Below are 18946 nucleotides of genomic sequence, written 5' to 3' on the forward strand. Positions count from 1 at the left end.
GCTGGACCATCCTCCTCAAGGCCCAGGAGTGACCTGTGATGGATGCTTCATCAGCAAGCTGCACCAACAAGGGCCAAAGGGCTCTCCAGCTCCTGCCTGCCAGGAGCACGCTGGCCCCTTTTGGGCTACTGCAGATGGGGAACAGCTGGAGAGCAGAACCACTGGCAGTGCTTGACAACTGGAGTAAATGGCTGACACTGGAATTAAAAATGCTGAGTCTCAGGCTGTGGGCTTTTGGAAGGGACATGGCTACAATGCTCCAGGCCTTCAGGGAAAAAATGAGCTGGGGAGGAGCAGAGCAGAGGCAGGTAGATCTGGAAGCTGCAGCCCTAGCAAAGCCAGCTGAGAAAACCCCAGTTGTTAAAGGGTGACAGAAGAATATCAACTTAAACAGAAAGACTTCCTGAACAAAGCTATCTGGCTCCTCTCTTGGACCAGGCATGAGTAGTGGGATTCTAAACCAGACCATTTCTAAATCCTGGAGGGTCTAAAGTAAGAGCAGCTGTGTTGAGGTTGTTCTTTCTTCAAATCCTGGACACTCTCTGGAAGAGACACTGTAGGAAACATGAGCTACAGGGCTTGGCACCATGGAAATCCTCAACAGGAGATCAGGAGAGCTGCTCTAGGGCCATTCAGATTATACAGACCACTGAACACAAATGAGCTCCTCGAGGGGAGCTGTAACAGAAGGGAGGCCTGTAAAGCACTTGGATGATGCAAACTGTGTCACCTGGCAGGTTCCAATCACCTCTAGGTCCAATTGGGAACAAAATGGATTTGTAGGTCAAACCCACAAAATGGGTATGGCAAGACACAGCTGTGAAATGCAGAGCAGGATGGATGGAGGTGTGAGCAGAGGCTGCAGGTAAGGGGGTGTGGGGCAGCACATGCATCTTGCTGAGTGCACAGCCAGGCACTCTCTGCCCTCTGCAGTCTCTCTCCCCCTCTCCCTGTCCGTGCCCAGGCACTGCAGCTGCCTCCATGTCTGGTAGCAGCCCCCCAGCTCCAGTCCACATTGCTTCTATTATTTAACCTAAGGGAATGGCACTCTCCATCTCTTCACCAAACAATGGTGCTAGCTTATTTTTGGGATGGAAACCCAGGGAAAAGCAAGGCAGCAACACTGATCCAGAACTGGACCCAGGCTCAGCCCTCCTGCCTGCCAGAGGAAAAAAGAAATGCAGATTGCATCCATGCTGGGAGCAGAGGGCAGCATTCACAGCTGCCAGAATGATCTGCTTCTTCCAGGCAAGCGACAGCACTCAAGGAGCGAGGGAGGCTGCACATCCTCTCTGTCTCTAAGGATCTTGTTATCTCTGGAGATAACGAGGGACACTGTGGTGTTCTGCTGTCTGTGATGGGATCCAGCCCTGCCAGCTCTCTGCCTGAGAGGGAACACCAGGATGGGAGAGGAGAGAGCTGCTGTGGCTCACAGACTGATAGCAGGGCTTTTCATACTGCTCTGCTTGGGTCGCTGGCTGCTCAGGCTGTCACACAGAATATCCAGAGTTACAGCAGCACAAAAGATGTCCAGCCTTGGGAAGGTGCTACAATGAACTGCTGTAGGAATTTCAGTGCCCTGGACAACAAATTCCCTGGGTTTGCTCTTCATGATCAGATATTGGCACTGGTGTGTAACCAGCTGTTCCTTAGAGCATCTTACACTGCCAGAGATGGGAGAAAGCCTGGGTGGCCTTGGGACCGTGCCTGTCAGGGAATAAAAGCGTGTCCTGCTTCCTAACACCAGCTCTGGACACAATTTCATACAACATGTCCCATTTGAGTCTGCCCCCCATGAGCAGCTGGAACAAAGTAATGGCAGGGAGATTCCTGAAGGAGCACAAGAAGGGCAGGAGGAACACAAATTCCAGGGCAGGAGACACAAGGAGTACGTGGGAGCAGCTCTTACCTTGCAGAATGTGCATATTGACCAGGTCTGAGCGCTCAGGCCTGCTTCTGATCTTGTGCTTGAGATAATCTTCAGTCTGCAGAACACAAACACCAAGTTACCTGCCTGGAGCAGCACTGAGGTACTGAGAGCACCTGCCCCTGTGCCATCCCACCTCCTTTTGGATTTATTACAGGCTGGGCTGAGCGAGCTCCTAAATGACATTTCTCATCACTAAAACACTGGCTTGTTCTTGGGCAGAAGGTTTTAGAGAGGGAACAGTGTGCTGCAGCTGCTGAGTGTTCACTGCACCCACTCTGTGCCCTTTGCCATCACTCCTGATCTTCTGATGCCTGAAGTGTTAGGAGAGCTCACAGGAAGGGTGACACCTATTCCCTGGGAGGGAGCCTGCCCACCGTGTCACCTCTGAGATGCTCCAGAATGCCCTGGAGCAGTGGTTTCTGTGGGGTGAGACATCAGGCAGAACAAGGCATGAAGCCACTCAGACTCTGAACCCAGGTCAGCCACGAGGCTTAACCTTCCTGCAGCCCTGCAGCCCCTGTGCTCCCTGCTTCCCCACCCAAGCTATGATATGGGGTTGGGAAAATCTCATTTGCAGTCACTGCAGCTGGGTTTGTGATGGTCTTGGAGCCTTGTGCCAACTCCCTCATGGATTTGGAGGCAGACAGGCACACAGAGGTACAGAAACACCATCCATTAGGGCCAAGAAAGTCAGCCTTGAGGCCAGATGACCTGAAGAAGACAAATATAAGCTTATCCCTGGTGAAGAAAAGCTAGAGCTCAACTTAGACAAGCTCTTAGCTAAGCTGAGCTGCAAGAAGAAATAGCACAAGAATTGTACATAGTTCAAAGAGACTAAAATCTTAAGGATAAATATAAAAGAATAATAAAAGCAGCTGGAGCAAAATTGGAAATCCACAGTACAAAATGTACAGGATCATCAGAAAAAGATCTTATAAGGATTCTGCAGCCAGGATTGGGCAATGGAAAGTGCTGTCTGTGTTCCATAAACAGGAGAAATAATTCTCAGCATACTGCCGAGATGGCTACAGGATTTAATGCCTTTTAAAAACCATCCTCACTAAAAAGACAAATGGCTCTTTATCAAACAGGTGGCTCAGCCAAGAACCTTCAGCAAGAAAAGAGAAGAAACCCCAGTTGTCAGGTTGGAGAACTGGTTAGAGGGTACTCAGAGGAGTTAAATGTTCCCAAACAATTTGGAGACACACAAGGCTGGAGTAATAGCAGCTATCTATGGTTCTCCAGGAAACTGGGCAAAGGAGACTAATTGCTAGCTTTAAAAAAGATGGGAAGAAGAAACCAGGAAATTATAAAGCAGACAGCAAGATATTGGACCAAGTCATCAAACAATCCATATAAATGAATTTTGAAGATAGCATGGAGGTGAGCAACAGCCAGGATGGATTTATCAAGAGCAAATCACATCACACCAACCAAAATTCCTTCTATGGAGAAATGACAGTTTTCTGGTACAGGAATAAACAATGAATATCATGCAGCTTGACTCAAAGCATGTTTTGACATTATCTCCCATGGCTTTCTCACATGCAAGCCAAAGAAATTTGGTCTGGATAAGACTAATATAAAAAAGGAGCATAGCTTTGGAGCACCAGAGGAATTGGAAATGGCTCAGAGTCTAAACAGAAGAATAAATCAAATCCTGTTACAAAGCAATTTTTCCTGCTAGTCGATATATTAGTCAATGCCTTGAATGACAGAAGACATACTCCTCAATTCTGAATCATTCAAGGCTAACTGATTACAGCACACCAGGGTTTGGCACAACTGATGATCTGAAATACACGTGCTGTGGATTCAAGGAGGACTTTTGGGAAAGGCTGTGGCCAGGTCACAGTCAGCCACAGCTAAACCAGCAGATTCAGCTCTGCAGTGGAGGAAGATTTATTGCACCTGAGATGCTCCTGCAGTGGTCACTGGACAGGGCCTTGGGCAGAAATTAATTACTCCATGCATTGGAAAAGTATAAAAGGCTCTGGAGAATGCAGTGGTCAGCAGCTGACCCAGAGCCCCAAACCAGCAGGGGAGACAGCACAGGTGCCAGCTCAGCCCTGTTCTGTGCCCTGCAGCTGAAAGGGCCCATGGAAGGGGCTGGGCAGCAGCTGCAGATATCACCCCTGAGTCAGAGATGAGATGGGAGGTGGCTCAGCCCAGAGGTGAGATGGCTATTGGGGCACAGGATGCAAAACAGCTTTTAAAAGTGCTGCAGGAAAAAAGAGACACAGCTCTGAATACACACAGAAGTGTGCTCAAACCTCAGCAGAACAGCTTGGGCTGGGAATCAGGGGCCAAGGGCTCAGTGCACAGCTCAGAGAGCACCAGAGCAGCTCACTGGCAGTGGGTGTCTGTCAGTGCTCATTAGTCAGGACCTTGTCACTCTGCACAGCTCCTGAAAGCTGCCTGTGCTCAGCTGGGGCTGGGCTCTTTCTCCAAGCAGCACTGACAGAACCAGAGCACACAGTCTCAAGCTGCACCAAGGGAAATAAAGCTTAGATATTAGGAAAAAGTGTTTTACAGAAAGGTTGATGAAGTTCTGGAATGTTCTGCCCAGGGAGGTGGTGGAGTCCCCATCCCTGGGTGTGTTTAACAAAGCCTGGATGTGGCACTGGGGGCCAGGGGTGAGTTGAGGGGTTGGGGCTGGGTTGGACTGGATGATCTTGAAGGTCTCTTCCAACCCAGTGATTCTGTGAATTCTGTGAATTCTGTGAATTCTGTGACCTGCCCAGTGGGGCTGTTCTGCTCTGGGGCAGAGCCATGACAGCCACTCTGCAGCCTCTGTGTGCTGAGCCAGACAGCCCCAGGAAAGCCAGCCTGCTCTCTGTCCTCCACCCCAGGAATCTCTTACAGGACATCAAAGTCTGCTGTGTTGGTCTGCTGCCAGCCTCTAACATAGCCAGTGACATGTTTAAACAAATAATAGACATTTTATTTACTAAAGTCTTTACAGTGCCTTACCCTTCCCCCATATTTTTCACAGCTTATTTCCACCAACACAATCCCATGCTTGGACCATGTAGGTTTGCCTGGTTCCTGTGCCAGGTCAGAGCAAGCTGGTGTCTGCACCTGAGTGCATTTAAACTCACATCATGCATTTCCAGCTCATCCTTAGATCAGGTCCTGACTTGGGCTCAGCTCCAGCTGCTGTCCCACAGCTGTGCTCCTGCTGTGACTTCAGTTCCCTTGGACCCTGGCTGTTAATAAGCTGCATTTGTGTCTCTGGGGTGCAAATGATGAACCTTTCAGATTCACCCTTCAGATGTGAGCTTTTTTAACATCAGCTGGAGCAGAGGAGCTTTCACAGCACATGAGCAGTTATCTGCTTTCTGCTTGCACAACATCAGCTTGGGGGAATATCAGCTAAAAAACAAATGTCTTGGAGTAGCAGCTGCTGATCTTCCCTTTCCCAGGTCTGAGCAGGGCAGCTTTGCAAGGATTTAATGTTTGTTATGGGCTGTGCTCAGTGTCTTCATTAGCACTTGCTAAACATGCCCGTGGTTTGGGATAGGCTAGACCATCCTTCCCCTTTCCCCAGGCAACTAGCCAGTGAAAGCTTTTGAAGAGAAAGACGAAGAGACACAAATGTATACTTTAACTGTAAAATATATGACACTTCAAGGATACTTTGGATTGCTTGAAACTTTTTAAGCATACTAATCTTTCAGAGTCACGCTGTATTTCTTATGCTCGCCATTTATTACCACGGGAGACTTGGGGCAAGTGATTTGGAGTGTGTTTAAGGTCAGAAGAGCACTTCCCTGTGTTTCACAATCATTCTTCCTTGCAAAGGTCCTTTCCTATGTGACTGCAAGCACATTTTGCAGATTAATGGAACAAATTCTTGTGTTCAAGCAAAACCTGCATGATGAATTGCTTCCCTTTCTGGGATCATCCCTCCAGCTTGAGCAAGGCTGCATTGTTGGTGATTGGAAAACCAATGTGATTTCCCAAAAAGTGATCAGATCACAGAGTTTCAAAGTGTTCTGGAAATGTCTCCTGCCTTTGGCAGTGTGTAGGGAAGCCTGGTGATAGGGTGAGTGGGAGCCTGGCCCATTTCCCCCTTGGATGTTGTGTCCTCATGGCCAGGCTGCACTGCAGAGCTGCAAGCCAGAGCTCCTGCCTGGTGACAAGTGTGAGTTCCCTGGGGACTGGCTGAGGTGGGCCCTGCATTCCCCCTGCCCTGCACACTGTCTGACTGTGCTCCCTGCTCTGAGCTCGCTGCCAGGGCTGCAGAGCAGCCAGCACAGGAGGGGCAGGCTGTGGATGTGACCTGGGGGGAAGCAGCAGCTCCACTGCAGGGACATTCACTGCAAGGACTGACAAAGCCACGCTGGACCCTTTGGTAAAACCCCACAGCTCAGCCCCCTTTGCCCTTTTTCTAAACCATCCCTGCTCAGAGAAGGGTGCTGCAGAGCGTTTGTGAGCCTGGCAGCATTCCTGGAAGCAGAGCAGTGCCCTGCCCCTCATCCTTGGCTGCTGGGCCAGCGTGGAGGGTGCCAGAGGAGGGGACAGTGGTGGAAGGTGCTTTCAAACCCCGTGACACATGCAAAGCAAGCCCCTGTGTGTGCTCCCTCTTGGGGAGCTTCCCTCTGCAGGAGTTACCTTGGCTCTCTCCAGACTTTTTCGCTGTTCATGGAATGCAGATGGGCTTTTCAGTGCTGCAACAGGAAAGAAAGAGGAGCAGTCAGCACAGGAGTGGAAGCAAGCAGCTACCAGGATATTTAGCAACAGCATTTTAATGAGTGCCATAAAAATAGCAACACAAACTAGCTGTTCTCTTTATTGTGCTGACTAAAAATAACTCAGGAAAGCTCTGGGAAATCCCATGCTCTCTCAGCCAGTCCGTGGCAAGAGAGCAGGGGGGATGGAGAGCATGGGGAGAGCAGGAGGCACGTGGGCAGGGAGGGGTGCAGGCTTTGAAACACAGTGCTCCGTGGGACACGTCAGAGAGAGGAGAAATCTTTTCCCTGTCATGTTCCCTGCAGGTGGTGGAAGGCACCACAGCTCCAGAAGACCGATCTGGGAAGAGCAAACGCTTGTGAGGAATCTCAGCTGAAAGTAAAACCTGCAGGTGACTGAGGCTTGAGGTCAGCAGGAGAACTAATACCTGCCTCAGCTCCTGGTGCAGCCTCCAGTGAGGCACTGCCAGGTGCTCCTTTAGCCACTTTCTGTCACTGGCAATCACTGACATTTGTCCTGTCCCCTGCTCAGAAGCAGCTGCGTCACCTGGGACCTCCCATGGCAAGGAGCAGACCATCCTCAGCATCTCCTGATTTCAAGGAGGATTAACCCAGTGGTGCTCCCAAAAACAGGCAAATAATCCTTGGTGGCTGTGGGACCAGTGAACTCCAGTCCCATGGAGCAGCCTGTACTGCAGTCGTGGAGAATCTTGCACATTTATTTCCCTTTCTACTGTGGTGAAGTAGAAGCTGAGGCAGAATTTGCATGGTGAAGGGGTTAATCCTTCTCACATCCTACAAAAATTCTTTTCTGTCTGTGTAAGCAGACAAAACTAACTGTTCCCATTGGGACCAGGAAGGGGAAGGTGTCCTGACCCACAGAAACAGTCTGCTGCAACTCTTTCTCTGGCAACAGAAATTCTCTTTCCATCTTCTGAATGGGATCCAATGAAGACAGAAATTATTTTCATGCAGGCTTTGTTATCCTCCATCAGTCTAGGGGAGGATGAAAAGAAGACTGGGGAGGAACAGCAAAGCTTTGGGGGCTCTCTGAATTGACTTTTGGTAGACGACACCCGGGCAACCCCTGGAACATCCAGTGAATGGCAGAAAAGCACAGAAGGCACATTCCTCCTCCTGCCCTTTGGAAAGCAGACAGACAGACAGACAGACAAGCTGGTGTTGCTGTGCCACGCTCCAGTGAGCAGCCACCAGCACTGGTGACAGCTGGTTTAATCAGAAGCAAAATTAAACAGTGCACATGAGAAAATGGAGTTAGTGAGAGAGGAGTTTCCCAGCCCTGCTGATGTGAGGCACTGATGTTGGCAGCGTGCTACAGGCACTGACCAAGGGCTGGGCTATTCCAGAGGAAAGTGCTGCAGAGTTTAGTCATTTCCCAAGGTTTTTGGAGGAATTATGGCGGTGCTGCAGCTTGTGTCAGTCTGCAGAACAAATAAAGACATTGCCAGCAATACCAGTTCAGAGAACTTGTCAGGGGATGACATTTTAGCATGAAATGGGTGAGGGGCTGGGGGCACCGTGGCAGAGGTGCTGTGTGTGGTGCTGATCTCCTGGGCACAGCTGTTTCAAGGCTTCAGTGAGGATGAGGTGGTGCCTGTGTGCAGCAGGAGGGCCTTCAAGCACAGGTATTTTTGCAGTCCATCACAGCCAGGGGGGACTCACCTGCTGGTCCTCAGAACCAACATGGCATGGGAAGATACAGTTAACAAAGGCTTGTTTTTCCTAAGGAATGTCTGCACATGCCCAAGCCGTGGGGAAACTGGCTGGGGCTCCCATGTATGAAATGCTAACATCTGACACTTCCTCTTGATGTCAAATTCAGCAGTTAAATTCTGCGTGTTTGTTTTTATAATGGCATAAGTGCCTTTTCTTCTATTACTTTCAGTGAGTGAACCGTGCTCAAGTTTCCCAAAATGGTCTTCTTGGACAGAAACCAGACTGCAAAATGTCAGCCTAGAAGTTGGGAGTGCAAAGAAGCTGTAAGTAAGAGGAAAATACCCTTCAGTTGCCTTCAAATAGATTTGGCTGAACACTTTGTAATGTGTCAGGTTGGAGGTGTGGGGTGCCACGTGTGACAGCACAGCCCTGCAGAGCAGCCCCAGGTGTACAAACCTCTCAGGGGGCACTGCTGCCCCATGTTCTTGCATTGCTCTAACAAATATCACAGCATTTTGTCTAAAGCTTCAGCTCCTGGAGTCTTGTGATCAAAGCATAAAATCTGAATGCTTAAAGAAAGAAGCAGGTGAAAAATGGAGAGTATGCATTTATCAGTCTTAAAATTACTGACATGGCTTTTGTCATCCTGCTCAAGTTTTTCCTGATTCTTGGTGCTGACAAGAATGTCCTGAGATGGCATCTGTTGTTCAGCACAATCCTCCAGGAGGGACAGGGGAGGGACAGGGTGCAGCAAGCAGTGCCAGAGCCATGCTCTTAGAGAGGTGGTGTTCTGCTGCTTAGGCAGGAGCTCCATCACAGTCTGCAGGGGCAACCAGAAGAGACAGAAGTGACACAGCCTCTGGGAAATGGTGATCTCAGCAGTGAACCCAAGGGGTCCTTGATGAGACAGAAAGGATAATCCTCTACCTGGGTCCCAGGTAAGCACAGATTTGCACATGGAGCCTGAGCTAGGTCAGGATGGAGTATTCCACTGAGCAGGGCTGAGCTCCCAACATCCTTTCTCCAGTGGTGCTACAGCTTTCATGATGCACCTGCAGGTGCAGAAGGGGATGGTTTTCATTCACTGACTGACTTTTTGGGCTCTGACTTTCTGGTGCAGAATGATTTGGTGATAATGCTGTCCTGGAGTTTGGCCTTCAGCTGGAATGCCAGGTGAGCAGGGCTGGGTGGGCTCAGAGGGGGAACACATCTGTCACTCTGCAGCCAGCAGCCCCCACGGCCTCAGGTGTGCCCTGACAGCTCTGCCCTGTGGGGTCCCACCTGGGCACACATCTGGGGGTGTCCCAGTCCTCCAGGGGTTGATGGAATGAGCCCCCTCATCCTCTCCCTTGTCCTCTGGCAGAGGCTCCTGGCCTTTACAGGAGGACAGCAGATTCTCTGTCCTTGCCTTGTGAACAGCTTTGTGAGTCCCCTGCTGGAGCTGGATTTGCTTGTCCTACACTGATCTCTGGGACAGGGAGCTCTGCAGCTGAAATTTTGCCTCTCTCCTGACTTCAGCTTGAGCAGAGCCATTACAGTGTGTGTGATAAATGTGCAGCACCAGGGATCACCACATTCCTGCAGACCCCTGAAGCTCTGAGCTGTGGGCTCTGAGCAGGCAGCTGGTGCCACACAGTGCCCCAGCAGTGCCCAGGATGAGCACAGCCCTGGCAGCCAGGATGGAGAAGGCAGGGGAGGTACTCACGTGGCATGATGCCTTGGTCTGCCAGCTGCTCACGGGTCCTTCTCTGCTGGAGCCGGAGCTGTAAAACTGTGAGAGGGAGAGAGAGAGTCAGGGACAGGGGCAGGATTGCACAGGGACAACGTGTGCAGGGTTTGTGTGTGGCACACAGGTCTGGCATCAATCCCTGATGCTGCTGGACCAGACTGTGAACAATTCAGCTCATCCCATCACCCTGGGAACCACGCCTGTACTTTGAGTTCCTCATATTCTACACCTTTGGTTCTGCAAATTTGTCTTGGAGAGGACACAAAGTAAAACACAAAGCTCAGCTCCCTGCTTTCCTGCTGGAAGCTCAGTGCAGCCTGCCACGACTACAGACACCTCAGTCACAGCAAGCACACACTTCCCTGCCCAGCAGCACAGCCCCAGGCTGCTCCTCCTCAGCTGCCTGGACTGAGCTGGGGCTGGAAGGAAAAGAAAGGCAAGAACAGCATTTTTGTCCTTGGGAACAACCTGCTTTGCCAACAGCTCGTGTCTACAACACAGCTTTTCCTGGGATGTGGGATGGAGCTGAAAAAGAATCCCTCCCAGAGCAGTCCCCAGGGCATGGGGCTCCCTGAGATGCCATTGCTTGTGACTTTTCCATGTCCTCTGCACAAACCATGTTTCACATTCAGAGCAAATGTTTAGTGAAGGCTTCCTATGGGACAATGATCTCCTGCCAAATTCCAGCACTTCTTTGGACACCAAAGATAGATTCTTGCTGTGAGGGAAACATGTAGCCTTCAGTATGTGGTGAAGTCCGTGTGTGTGCTGCTCCTCTGAACCCAGGGGGAAGCTGGTGGCTGGCAAACCTTGCTGCCAGGGGGTTTGTAACCCTCCTCTGCCCCGTGGCACTGCCCTCAGCAAGTGCTGGTTCTGCCTGTGGACATGGATTTCGTCCCTCACTCTCTGGGTACCCACACTGCACCCAGTTATCTGCAGAACTCATCCCCCGAGGGATCCTCAGCACCAAATGGGGCAGTCCCTGCTCTGGGGGTGCCTGGCTTTCCTCCTGGGCTGTGCAGGCAGGTTAAAGGTGGCCAGCTGCTGGCTGGGCTCTCACACAGGGTGAGCTGTGCCCCAGTTTCTCTGCACAGAACCTTCTCTGTGACTGCTCACAGTACTGTACAGAGCTTGGCACTTTCCCTGAGGAAGAGATGGATCTTTATGGAACAGGTGAGCTAAGGGGGGTCAGAAACTGTCCAAGAATAAAACCAATCTGTTGCTCACCCAAGAATGGTTCTCTACTCTCCTTGTCCTGGCCCAGTGTCCCAGGCATTAGAGCATCCTGCCTTCAACTGAGGCAATTTACACACATCACCCCGTTATGAACAGGAACCAGAGGCAGCAAAGCCTTCTCCAGTCACACACAGCACCCTGCCAAGGCCACAGCAGTGCCCCAGCAGGCTGTAAAATATCTGAGTGAGGATCCTCCATCACTTCCTCTCACAGCTCCCACAGGTGCCAAATTATTTGCACCATTTCACTCCAGCTTCCCACACAGCCAGACCAAGTGCTGTACCTCATCCACATGGGCAAGAGGATTCCAACAGTCTGTGCATCCAGGGCCCACATTCCCTGTTGGCCCTGCTTATTTCACAGCCCTTCCTAGCAAACAAACCATTCACCAGCCCCCTGGAGCAGCCAGCTGCCAGCCAGGCTGGTGAGGAGAAAAAGGAGAGGGTACAAATCCCCCTGGAGCATAGCTGGGAAAGTGATGATGATTTCCTGTGTGGTGGGTGTAGGATTCACCATCTGCCCTGCTGCAAGAAGTGATGAAAACCTGGGGGTCTCACTGCCACAGCTCTCCCACTGCAGGAGCAGCACCTGGGCACCCAGATCCCACAGATCCCCCTGCAGGAGCAGCACCTGGGCACTCACATCCCCTAGATCCCACTGCAGGAGCAGCACCTGGGCACCCAGATCCCACAGATCCCCCTGCAGGAGCAGCACCTGGGCACTCACATCCCCTAGATCCCCCTGCAGGAGCAGCACCTGGGCACCCAGATCCCACAGATCCCCCTGCAGGAGCAGCACCTGGGCACTCACATCCCCTAGATCCTCAGATCCCACTGCAGGAGCAGCACCTGGGCACCCAGATCCCCCTGCAGGAGCAGCACCTGGGCACCCAGATCCCCCAGATCCCCCTCCCTGCCAGTGAGCAGGGCACAGGCTGGGGATCCCCCCCTGCAGCTGGTCCATTCTCCTCCTCACAGCCTCTCCTCTGCCTCCTGCCCTGAGGGCTCTGGGACTCTGGAATGATGATTTTGTGGGAGGAGGAAAGGTCTCCAGTTTGGTTTTTGTGCTGAGGGGTAGAAAGGCTGTGACCTGTCACTGCTCTGGGGTGAGAGCTGAGCAATTCCATGGGCAGGTGACGTCCCCTGGACAGGGAGCTCATCATGGGCCATGCTGAGCTTACAAATCTCCTCAAGTCTGGCCCATCCTTAAGCTACAGGACAAGGAGGAAAATTTTATGCTGTCAAATAAGGTGAGGGCAGGTCAATGCAAGTACCAGCCACTTCCAGGAGCAGCACACACTCCACAGCTGAAAGAGTTACTTCAGCCACCAATTATTCATCCCAGTCTGGACCTCCTCAGGCAGCAGGATGCATGACTTGACTCTCAAACATTTCTATGGACTTCCAAAACCTGTTGCAAACCATCTGAAGAAACATAGTGGGCAGTGTCAGAGAAAAATGCTGAACATCCCTGCACAAGAATGAAGCAGCCTCTGAGGCAGTGCTGCAGCTTGGCAGATGCCAGCTTAGGGCTTGCACCTTTCCCTTAGAGTGCTTAAAACCAGGGCTGGAGGAGCCCCTGGCACTAAACCACTGCTTCTTCCTTGGAGCTGTGTCTGACCCCAGCTGCATTCCTTTCCTCTTCCTTTGCTGATGTCTGGAGGCCTGAGCACTGTACGGGAGTTCAATGTTCACAAAAATTCCTATTTTTCAAGGGAACTGCTCTGCTGACGCTTCAGAGGAACATTTAGCATACGAAAAGTGGTGGCTGGAGCACTGAAGAGACAATTTTGGTCCCACCCCTCATCCTTGTTGCCTGCCTGCAGCAGTTTGGATAGTGCCAGGCACACTGCCCATCCTGTGCCAGCACCAGCTGAGACACCTTCCTTTCAGCCATCCTGCTCCCTCCTGGGGCGCCCCATGATGGGAAACCCTCCCTGAGGATGAGGAGAGACAGGACAGACCTGTCCCAGTGAATTTGCTCATGAACTTTTTCTGTTAGAAGTACTCCTCACTTCCATGCTAGCAGCAAGTCCCACTCACTGATATTGGCTGAGCAAAGGTGAAACACAGGCCTGGCCGTGGTGTGGACCAGAGGAACCTGCTGGCCTGCCCCTGCTCACACACTGCCTGCCACTGGCAGAAAGTGGCCCTGAAATCAGAGAATATCCAGAGCTGGAAGGGATCATCAAGTCTAATTCCTGGCCTTGTTTTGGACCCAGCCCCCTCTGAAAGGCAGGACTGCTGCTGGCTGTGAGACTGGCTTTCCATTTAAAAATTGTCAGCTATTTCCATCTAAAAATTGTCAGCTATTTCCATTTAAAAACTGAGCTATTGTGTGAGCCTGCTGGGGAAGAGGAGCTGCCCTGTGAGGTCCTTTCAGTGTCCCAAGGTCCCAGCAGGGCGAGACCAGGGCTGGCAGGTTCAATCATGTTGTTCATGGCCCTCTCAGGATGTCTCTGCTCCTCACAGCTGCACCAGGAGCAGGAGTCAGCTCTCAAAGCAGAGGTGGGCAGGGCCATGGGGCTCCTTCCCTGCCCAGCAGCAGGCTGGCATCAGGCTGGAGTGATTCTGAGTGGGTGACAAGCCAGCCAGCCCTCTTGGTGCTGCCACAGCAGGGTCTCATAGGACTTTTCTGGAGCCGCTGTTTTGCAAAACCACCTTGGCCAGACTTTGTCTTGAGCCCCTCTGTGGATCTCAGCCCATCTGAGCCATGATCCACAAAGTGATTTCTTTTAACATCGTGTCTCCAGGCCTGTGTTATCCTTCACATGACCTCTGTGGGACCTGTGTGAGCAGAGATGAAGCTGGAAATGGCACTGCTCAGCCCTGGTCAGTCCTTTCCCAGGTGGGCACTGCTTTATCTCTGCCTGTGATGTCACTTCAGGGCTGGGAGCGTTTTACTTCTGACAGACAGATGTGCTACAAATGTGTGTGTTAGCTGTGAGACTGCACTGAAAAATCTCTGAAATGGGTGAGAACTACATTTCTAACCCCAAATCCAGCTCTTCAGGTACCTTGGAAGAGACACTGGGCTAGCACAGCTGGCTAGCAAGGATTCCAGAGCACCAAACGGGCACAACCAGCTGTGAAACCCCTCTGAATCTATCATGATGTGCAACCCACCTCACCACGGTCCTGAGAACAGGCTCTCCCCTTGGAGTCACCCCTCAGCACCCCCATGAGCAGCCCAGACAGATCTGTGCTACAAGACATGCTTGACTGACAAAGAAACACGACTGCCCATCAAAACACCGAGGGACAAGATGCCAGAAAAACAAAACCAAGCACAAACTGATCTACATCAAGTCAGTGTTTTACAAAAACTTCACAAAACAGCCTCATCAACTACAGCAAGGCCATGTTTGAACACACACACACTGACTGTGACCTGTATGAGTTCATGATCTGAGAGGAAACACAGGCACATGCTTTATCTTTGGACACCAGGAAAATCAAAATAAAGGTTCTGCCAAAACGCCTGGCCAAACACCCTACCAAGACCTATTCTCTTCTGCCTTTATTGACCTGCTGATTTTGGTCCAAATTGCTCTGGCCACTGGAGGCAGACAGAATAAATTCCTCTCCCATCTCAGTTTCATTCAAGCCCTATGTGTAAGCAGGAATTCTTTCCTCCATGGAGCCAGGCAAGTCTTCTCTGCAAACCCACACCCATGTGTCCACAATTAGGTCTTGGTACCCCATGCCAAACCATGCAGAGCCTTATTTATAATGTAAAACTTTCACTTCTCACCAATTATCTGAATTACCACTGAAGTTAGGCAGATGTTGGCCTTGTAAGCTCTTTCCATGTAGCTGCAAAAAAAAGGTCAGGGCTAAGGTTGGATCTGCATTTGTCAGCTTTGTTTGCTTTGTCTGATGCCAAAGCTGCTCCACTGCTGGAGGACAACTGGTTTGTACTCAGAGCAAGAGATCACATAAATGATCATCTCTGGGAAGAGTTAAATGTGTTTCTGGAACAGCACTTCCCTGTCCTGCTGATTTAGTGCAACCCCATTGATAGCTGGATCGTATGGGACAGCATGGCAGACTTGAAGAATCATCATTCCTGCAAAACTTGTCAGCATGACCTCAGATCAGAATATTTATCTTTGGCCAAACAGACAAAATAAAGAGGCACACGGCTCCTTGAGGGAGGGAAGCAGGACCCTGCAGGACTGCAGTGGGGTGGGGATATTCCCTCTCTCCTCAATGCCTGGCACTGGGGGAGCCACTGTCCCTCCTCATGGCACAGCTGTGCTGGTCCTTCACTGGGACCACTGGAGAGACAAGAACAGCAGAAACAGCTGTGGCACTCCAGGGATGATGGCTGGGCACACTGAGAAAAGCCACAGCCACCAGCACAGCAGCCTTTCCTGGATAAACACACTTCTGCTGGCTGCTGATGCTGCTGGATGGAAGAGAGGGACAGGAGAGCTGACCCTGGAGCCACACCAGTGCCACCCACTTCTGGCTGCCACCTCCTTGCTCCACTTTCTGCCTGGTGCATAACACAGAGATCAAAGGGATTCTGGGGGGAGGAAACAAGGAGTGATGTATCTCCAGCTCCCCTAAACACACTCACATAGCTCCTTCAGCTGCCCAGCCTGTGCAGGCCAGGGAGAGACAGCAAAAGTTCAGTTATGAAGATTTACTTCAGCCCTCTTTAATAATGGCCTGGAATCCTTCAAGAGGGATTCAGACTCATCATGAGTCACGGAGCACAGCTAATCCTTCCCAAACCTGGGAGCAAACAGAGCCTCACACCTGCTGGCTGAGGAGCGTTCCCAAAGCGATGGAGCACGGCTCAGCGGCTCCTTGGGCTTGGCATTTTGGGGCTGATCCCTCCTGCCTCTGTGCAAGCTGCACAGCTCTGGAACTGCTGCTGTCCCCTCTCACAGCCCCTGAGCCGTGCAAGAGGGTGTGGGGCACAGTCAGGGCTGTTTGAGGCGTTCAGCCCTCTCCCAAGCAGATGGAGGATGGTGAATCAGAGCTCTGCACCTCCTGCCATCCCTGTGGGGCTTTGCAGCTGACAAAGCCTGCACACAGAGCAGGGACACCAGGGGAAACTCTGCCACAGAGACTTTGCAAATAAAAGATATTCCATTAAATGTTAGCTTTTTCTTCTCTGTTCCCCATGTTATTAAAAATCCAGCGCAGACTGAAAGCTGCTTTATTGACTTATTTGGGTTTCTCAGCATCCTGGTCTCCTCCCTCAGCACACTGGGACAACCAGGGCTGTGCTGTGGCCGTGTCCCACGTTAGCAGCGGTCACAGCCTCGGGGACAGCGAGGTGCAGACAGCGTTTGAGATGTTGGTGTGCCCAGCTCCAACAAAATCAACAGGCAGAGAAATCTTGTCAAATGGGAAGCCTGCCTTTCACCAGGCCATAGCAAGGGATAGCAGTTGTGGGAATAAATCATGAACCAAAGAATGCCCCACAAATTAACTGTCCTAGAAATGCTGAAAGGCACGAGAATTTATGGATGCAAAGACCCACAAAGTTTACTTTTCCTGGAGAATCATTTGAAAAATATGTTTAGAGAGCCCGCTGTTGGTTCCATAATAAAGCCAGCTTACAAATAAACCAGAAATGAGCCTTAAAAACAATCCTGGTTCATTTGAAAAGAATGCAGGGACAATGCACAGCCCGTCCTCCGCTCCTCAGGGAGGTGGCAGTGTTGCTTTGTACATGCTGGGGGAATTGTTACAGACTGAGATTTTTTTTCAAATGAACAGCAGTGTACCATAATATACCAACAAAATTTAAGGAATGACTTATTCTAATGAAATGCAAGATCAGAGCGATATGGAAACCACACCAAAGACCTGGACCAAGGCTTTGTATAATTCAGCCAGACTAGGACACTTGTGTTTGCACACACACTCTGGGGTTTTCAACCAATTGCCAACTTTGTATTTGCTGAGAAAACAAAGTTTAAGTTGACCACCCAGCTATCTAAGAGATCCTGATAACACCACTCATGTCTCCCATCAGTCCCATAAATCTCCCATTTCATTATCTGCAGTGAGTAAGGAGGCAGAAACACACACGGCGTGGGTGACATGCCAGAGCGGGTGCGCGCTCCAACGTGACTGCCCTGCCTGCATTTAAAGCATCCCGTACAGCACATGCAGCTGATTTATCTGCACATCCTCACAGGTAATATTCCCAGGGAGAGCTTCACCTCTGGGAAGGTCAGAGAAAGCACCTTGAGAACAATTTTGTTGGCATTGCTGTTAAAATTTACAAAACAACAAGTCGGGATACCCACCCCAAGGAGAGCATACTTACTATAGATGCAGGCAGTGACTAGAGGCATGAACATCCAGCAGAGGGGCTGCTCTAGGAGAGACTGTCCCATAGTTCACCTTCACTCACCTTCACTCAGTGCCTGTCCTCAGAGAAGCCCCTGCCTGGTGCTTCCCCTGCCTCACGAGCTGGAGGCATGTTTTACTGCAAGCCCTCCGCCAGCGGCAATCAATTGTGTGCCTCTGGTTTTATTTCTCTGATGATGTCACTTTAAATACTTTTCATGTTCCATTTGTTATTTTTACTTCTAAAAATGACGCATTTCTTCAAATTCATTTTTCTCCAATTAGTCACGACTTAATGGAACAAGCTCGGCTGCCTGCCTGTCAGAGAGGGTGTCAGGCCCGTCCTCCCCGTGGTTATCCCACCCAGACCCACAGGAGCACCTGGAATATGCACACAGCATTAGGCACCTTGTTTATCCCAGATGCCCTTTTGGCTTCCTGCCCAAACCCTTCACAGCAGGGCCGGAGCAGGAGAACCGGGAGCTGCAGTTTTACCGAAATCAACCACGGACATAAATCAAAGAGAGTGAAAAACCAAGAGGAAAAAGGCAAGCGAGAGGAAGGAAGATGAGTCTCTCCACTTGTGGAACAGCCTCTGGAAGAGCAAAGCCGTGACAGCTCTACTACCCCTCGAGTCTTTTGCTCACACGCTGCTTCCCAACGTTTAATGCAAAACACTCTGTGCCTGCGGCTTGACAGAGAGAGAAGTTTTAAGAGAAATCTCAAGGTTTTCCCTACCTGATCTGAACTTGCTCCGAATCAGCAAGGAGTGCTCAGACCCCAGGAGAGTCATGGTGACTCGGGGACCAGATCCAGACGCCCCTCACTTAAACCATTAACTTCCTCCACAGGGAAAAGCCGACCAAACCGTGGCTGGTGCTCAGCATTCATCCAGCTCTCCTGGACTCTCGGGGTGCTTTTACAGCCGGCTGGCAAGGAGCAGCAAGTGGCTTTGTAAGATTTGGTCCCATCCAGCAGTGACCCTGCACAGACACCGACTGCTCCCCCTGTGCCGTGTTGAACTAATTAACGTGGAGCCAGCGGGAGCCTCCTCCCGCTCGGAGTTTACTACCAGCAGCTGGGTGTCCTGGCTGATGTCATCGTCTAGCGGGGAGCAGCGACTATCGGAAAGGGTCTTAGCAAAGACAGAAGTTTGATATCTGATCCTAATTACTACCGGCCGTACGCAGCCAATCCGGGCGCTCCCCGTCTCCGCCGACTTTGGGAGCCGCTGGAAATATCAACAGAGCCAGGGCTTAACTCTTTGCAGCGTGGTGGGACACGGGTCCCGCACCTCTCTGGGGCTGGGGGGCTCAGTTCCCGAAGGGCTGCGGTCGGGATGAGTGTCCCGGCCAGAGGATGG

General features: G+C 51.1%; 1 protein-coding gene across 6 annotated transcripts in view; it reads right to left on the bottom strand.

The window, feature by feature from the left end:
• Positions 1-18710, bottom strand: part of MYOCD (myocardin) — a 34678-nt gene extending 15968 nt beyond the window's left edge. For 3 of the 6 annotated variants that reach the window (XM_084218705.1, XM_084218704.1, XM_084218701.1), the window contains exons 1-4: positions 18322-18710; positions 10007-10072; positions 6548-6603; positions 1910-1985 (exon numbers count right to left, since the gene is read on the bottom strand). In XM_084218705.1, the coding sequence (XP_084074831.1) occupies positions 1910-1985; positions 6548-6603; positions 10007-10072; positions 18322-18376 (253 nt within the window). In that variant the 5' untranslated portion in view covers positions 18377-18710. Of the gene's footprint in view, positions 1-1909; positions 1986-6547; positions 6604-7971; positions 8050-8932; positions 8955-9228; positions 9354-10006; positions 10073-18321 lie in introns of those variants that run through there. The other 3 variants (XM_084218703.1, XM_084218706.1, XM_084218702.1) reach the window with 3 other exon arrangements.
• Positions 18711-18946: the final 236 nt, after the last annotated feature.

The sequence above is a fragment of the Fringilla coelebs genome (genome assembly GCF_963513975.1).
Source record: "Fringilla coelebs genome assembly, chromosome: 19".
Classification (NCBI taxonomy): Eukaryota; Metazoa; Chordata; class Aves; order Passeriformes; family Fringillidae; genus Fringilla; species Fringilla coelebs.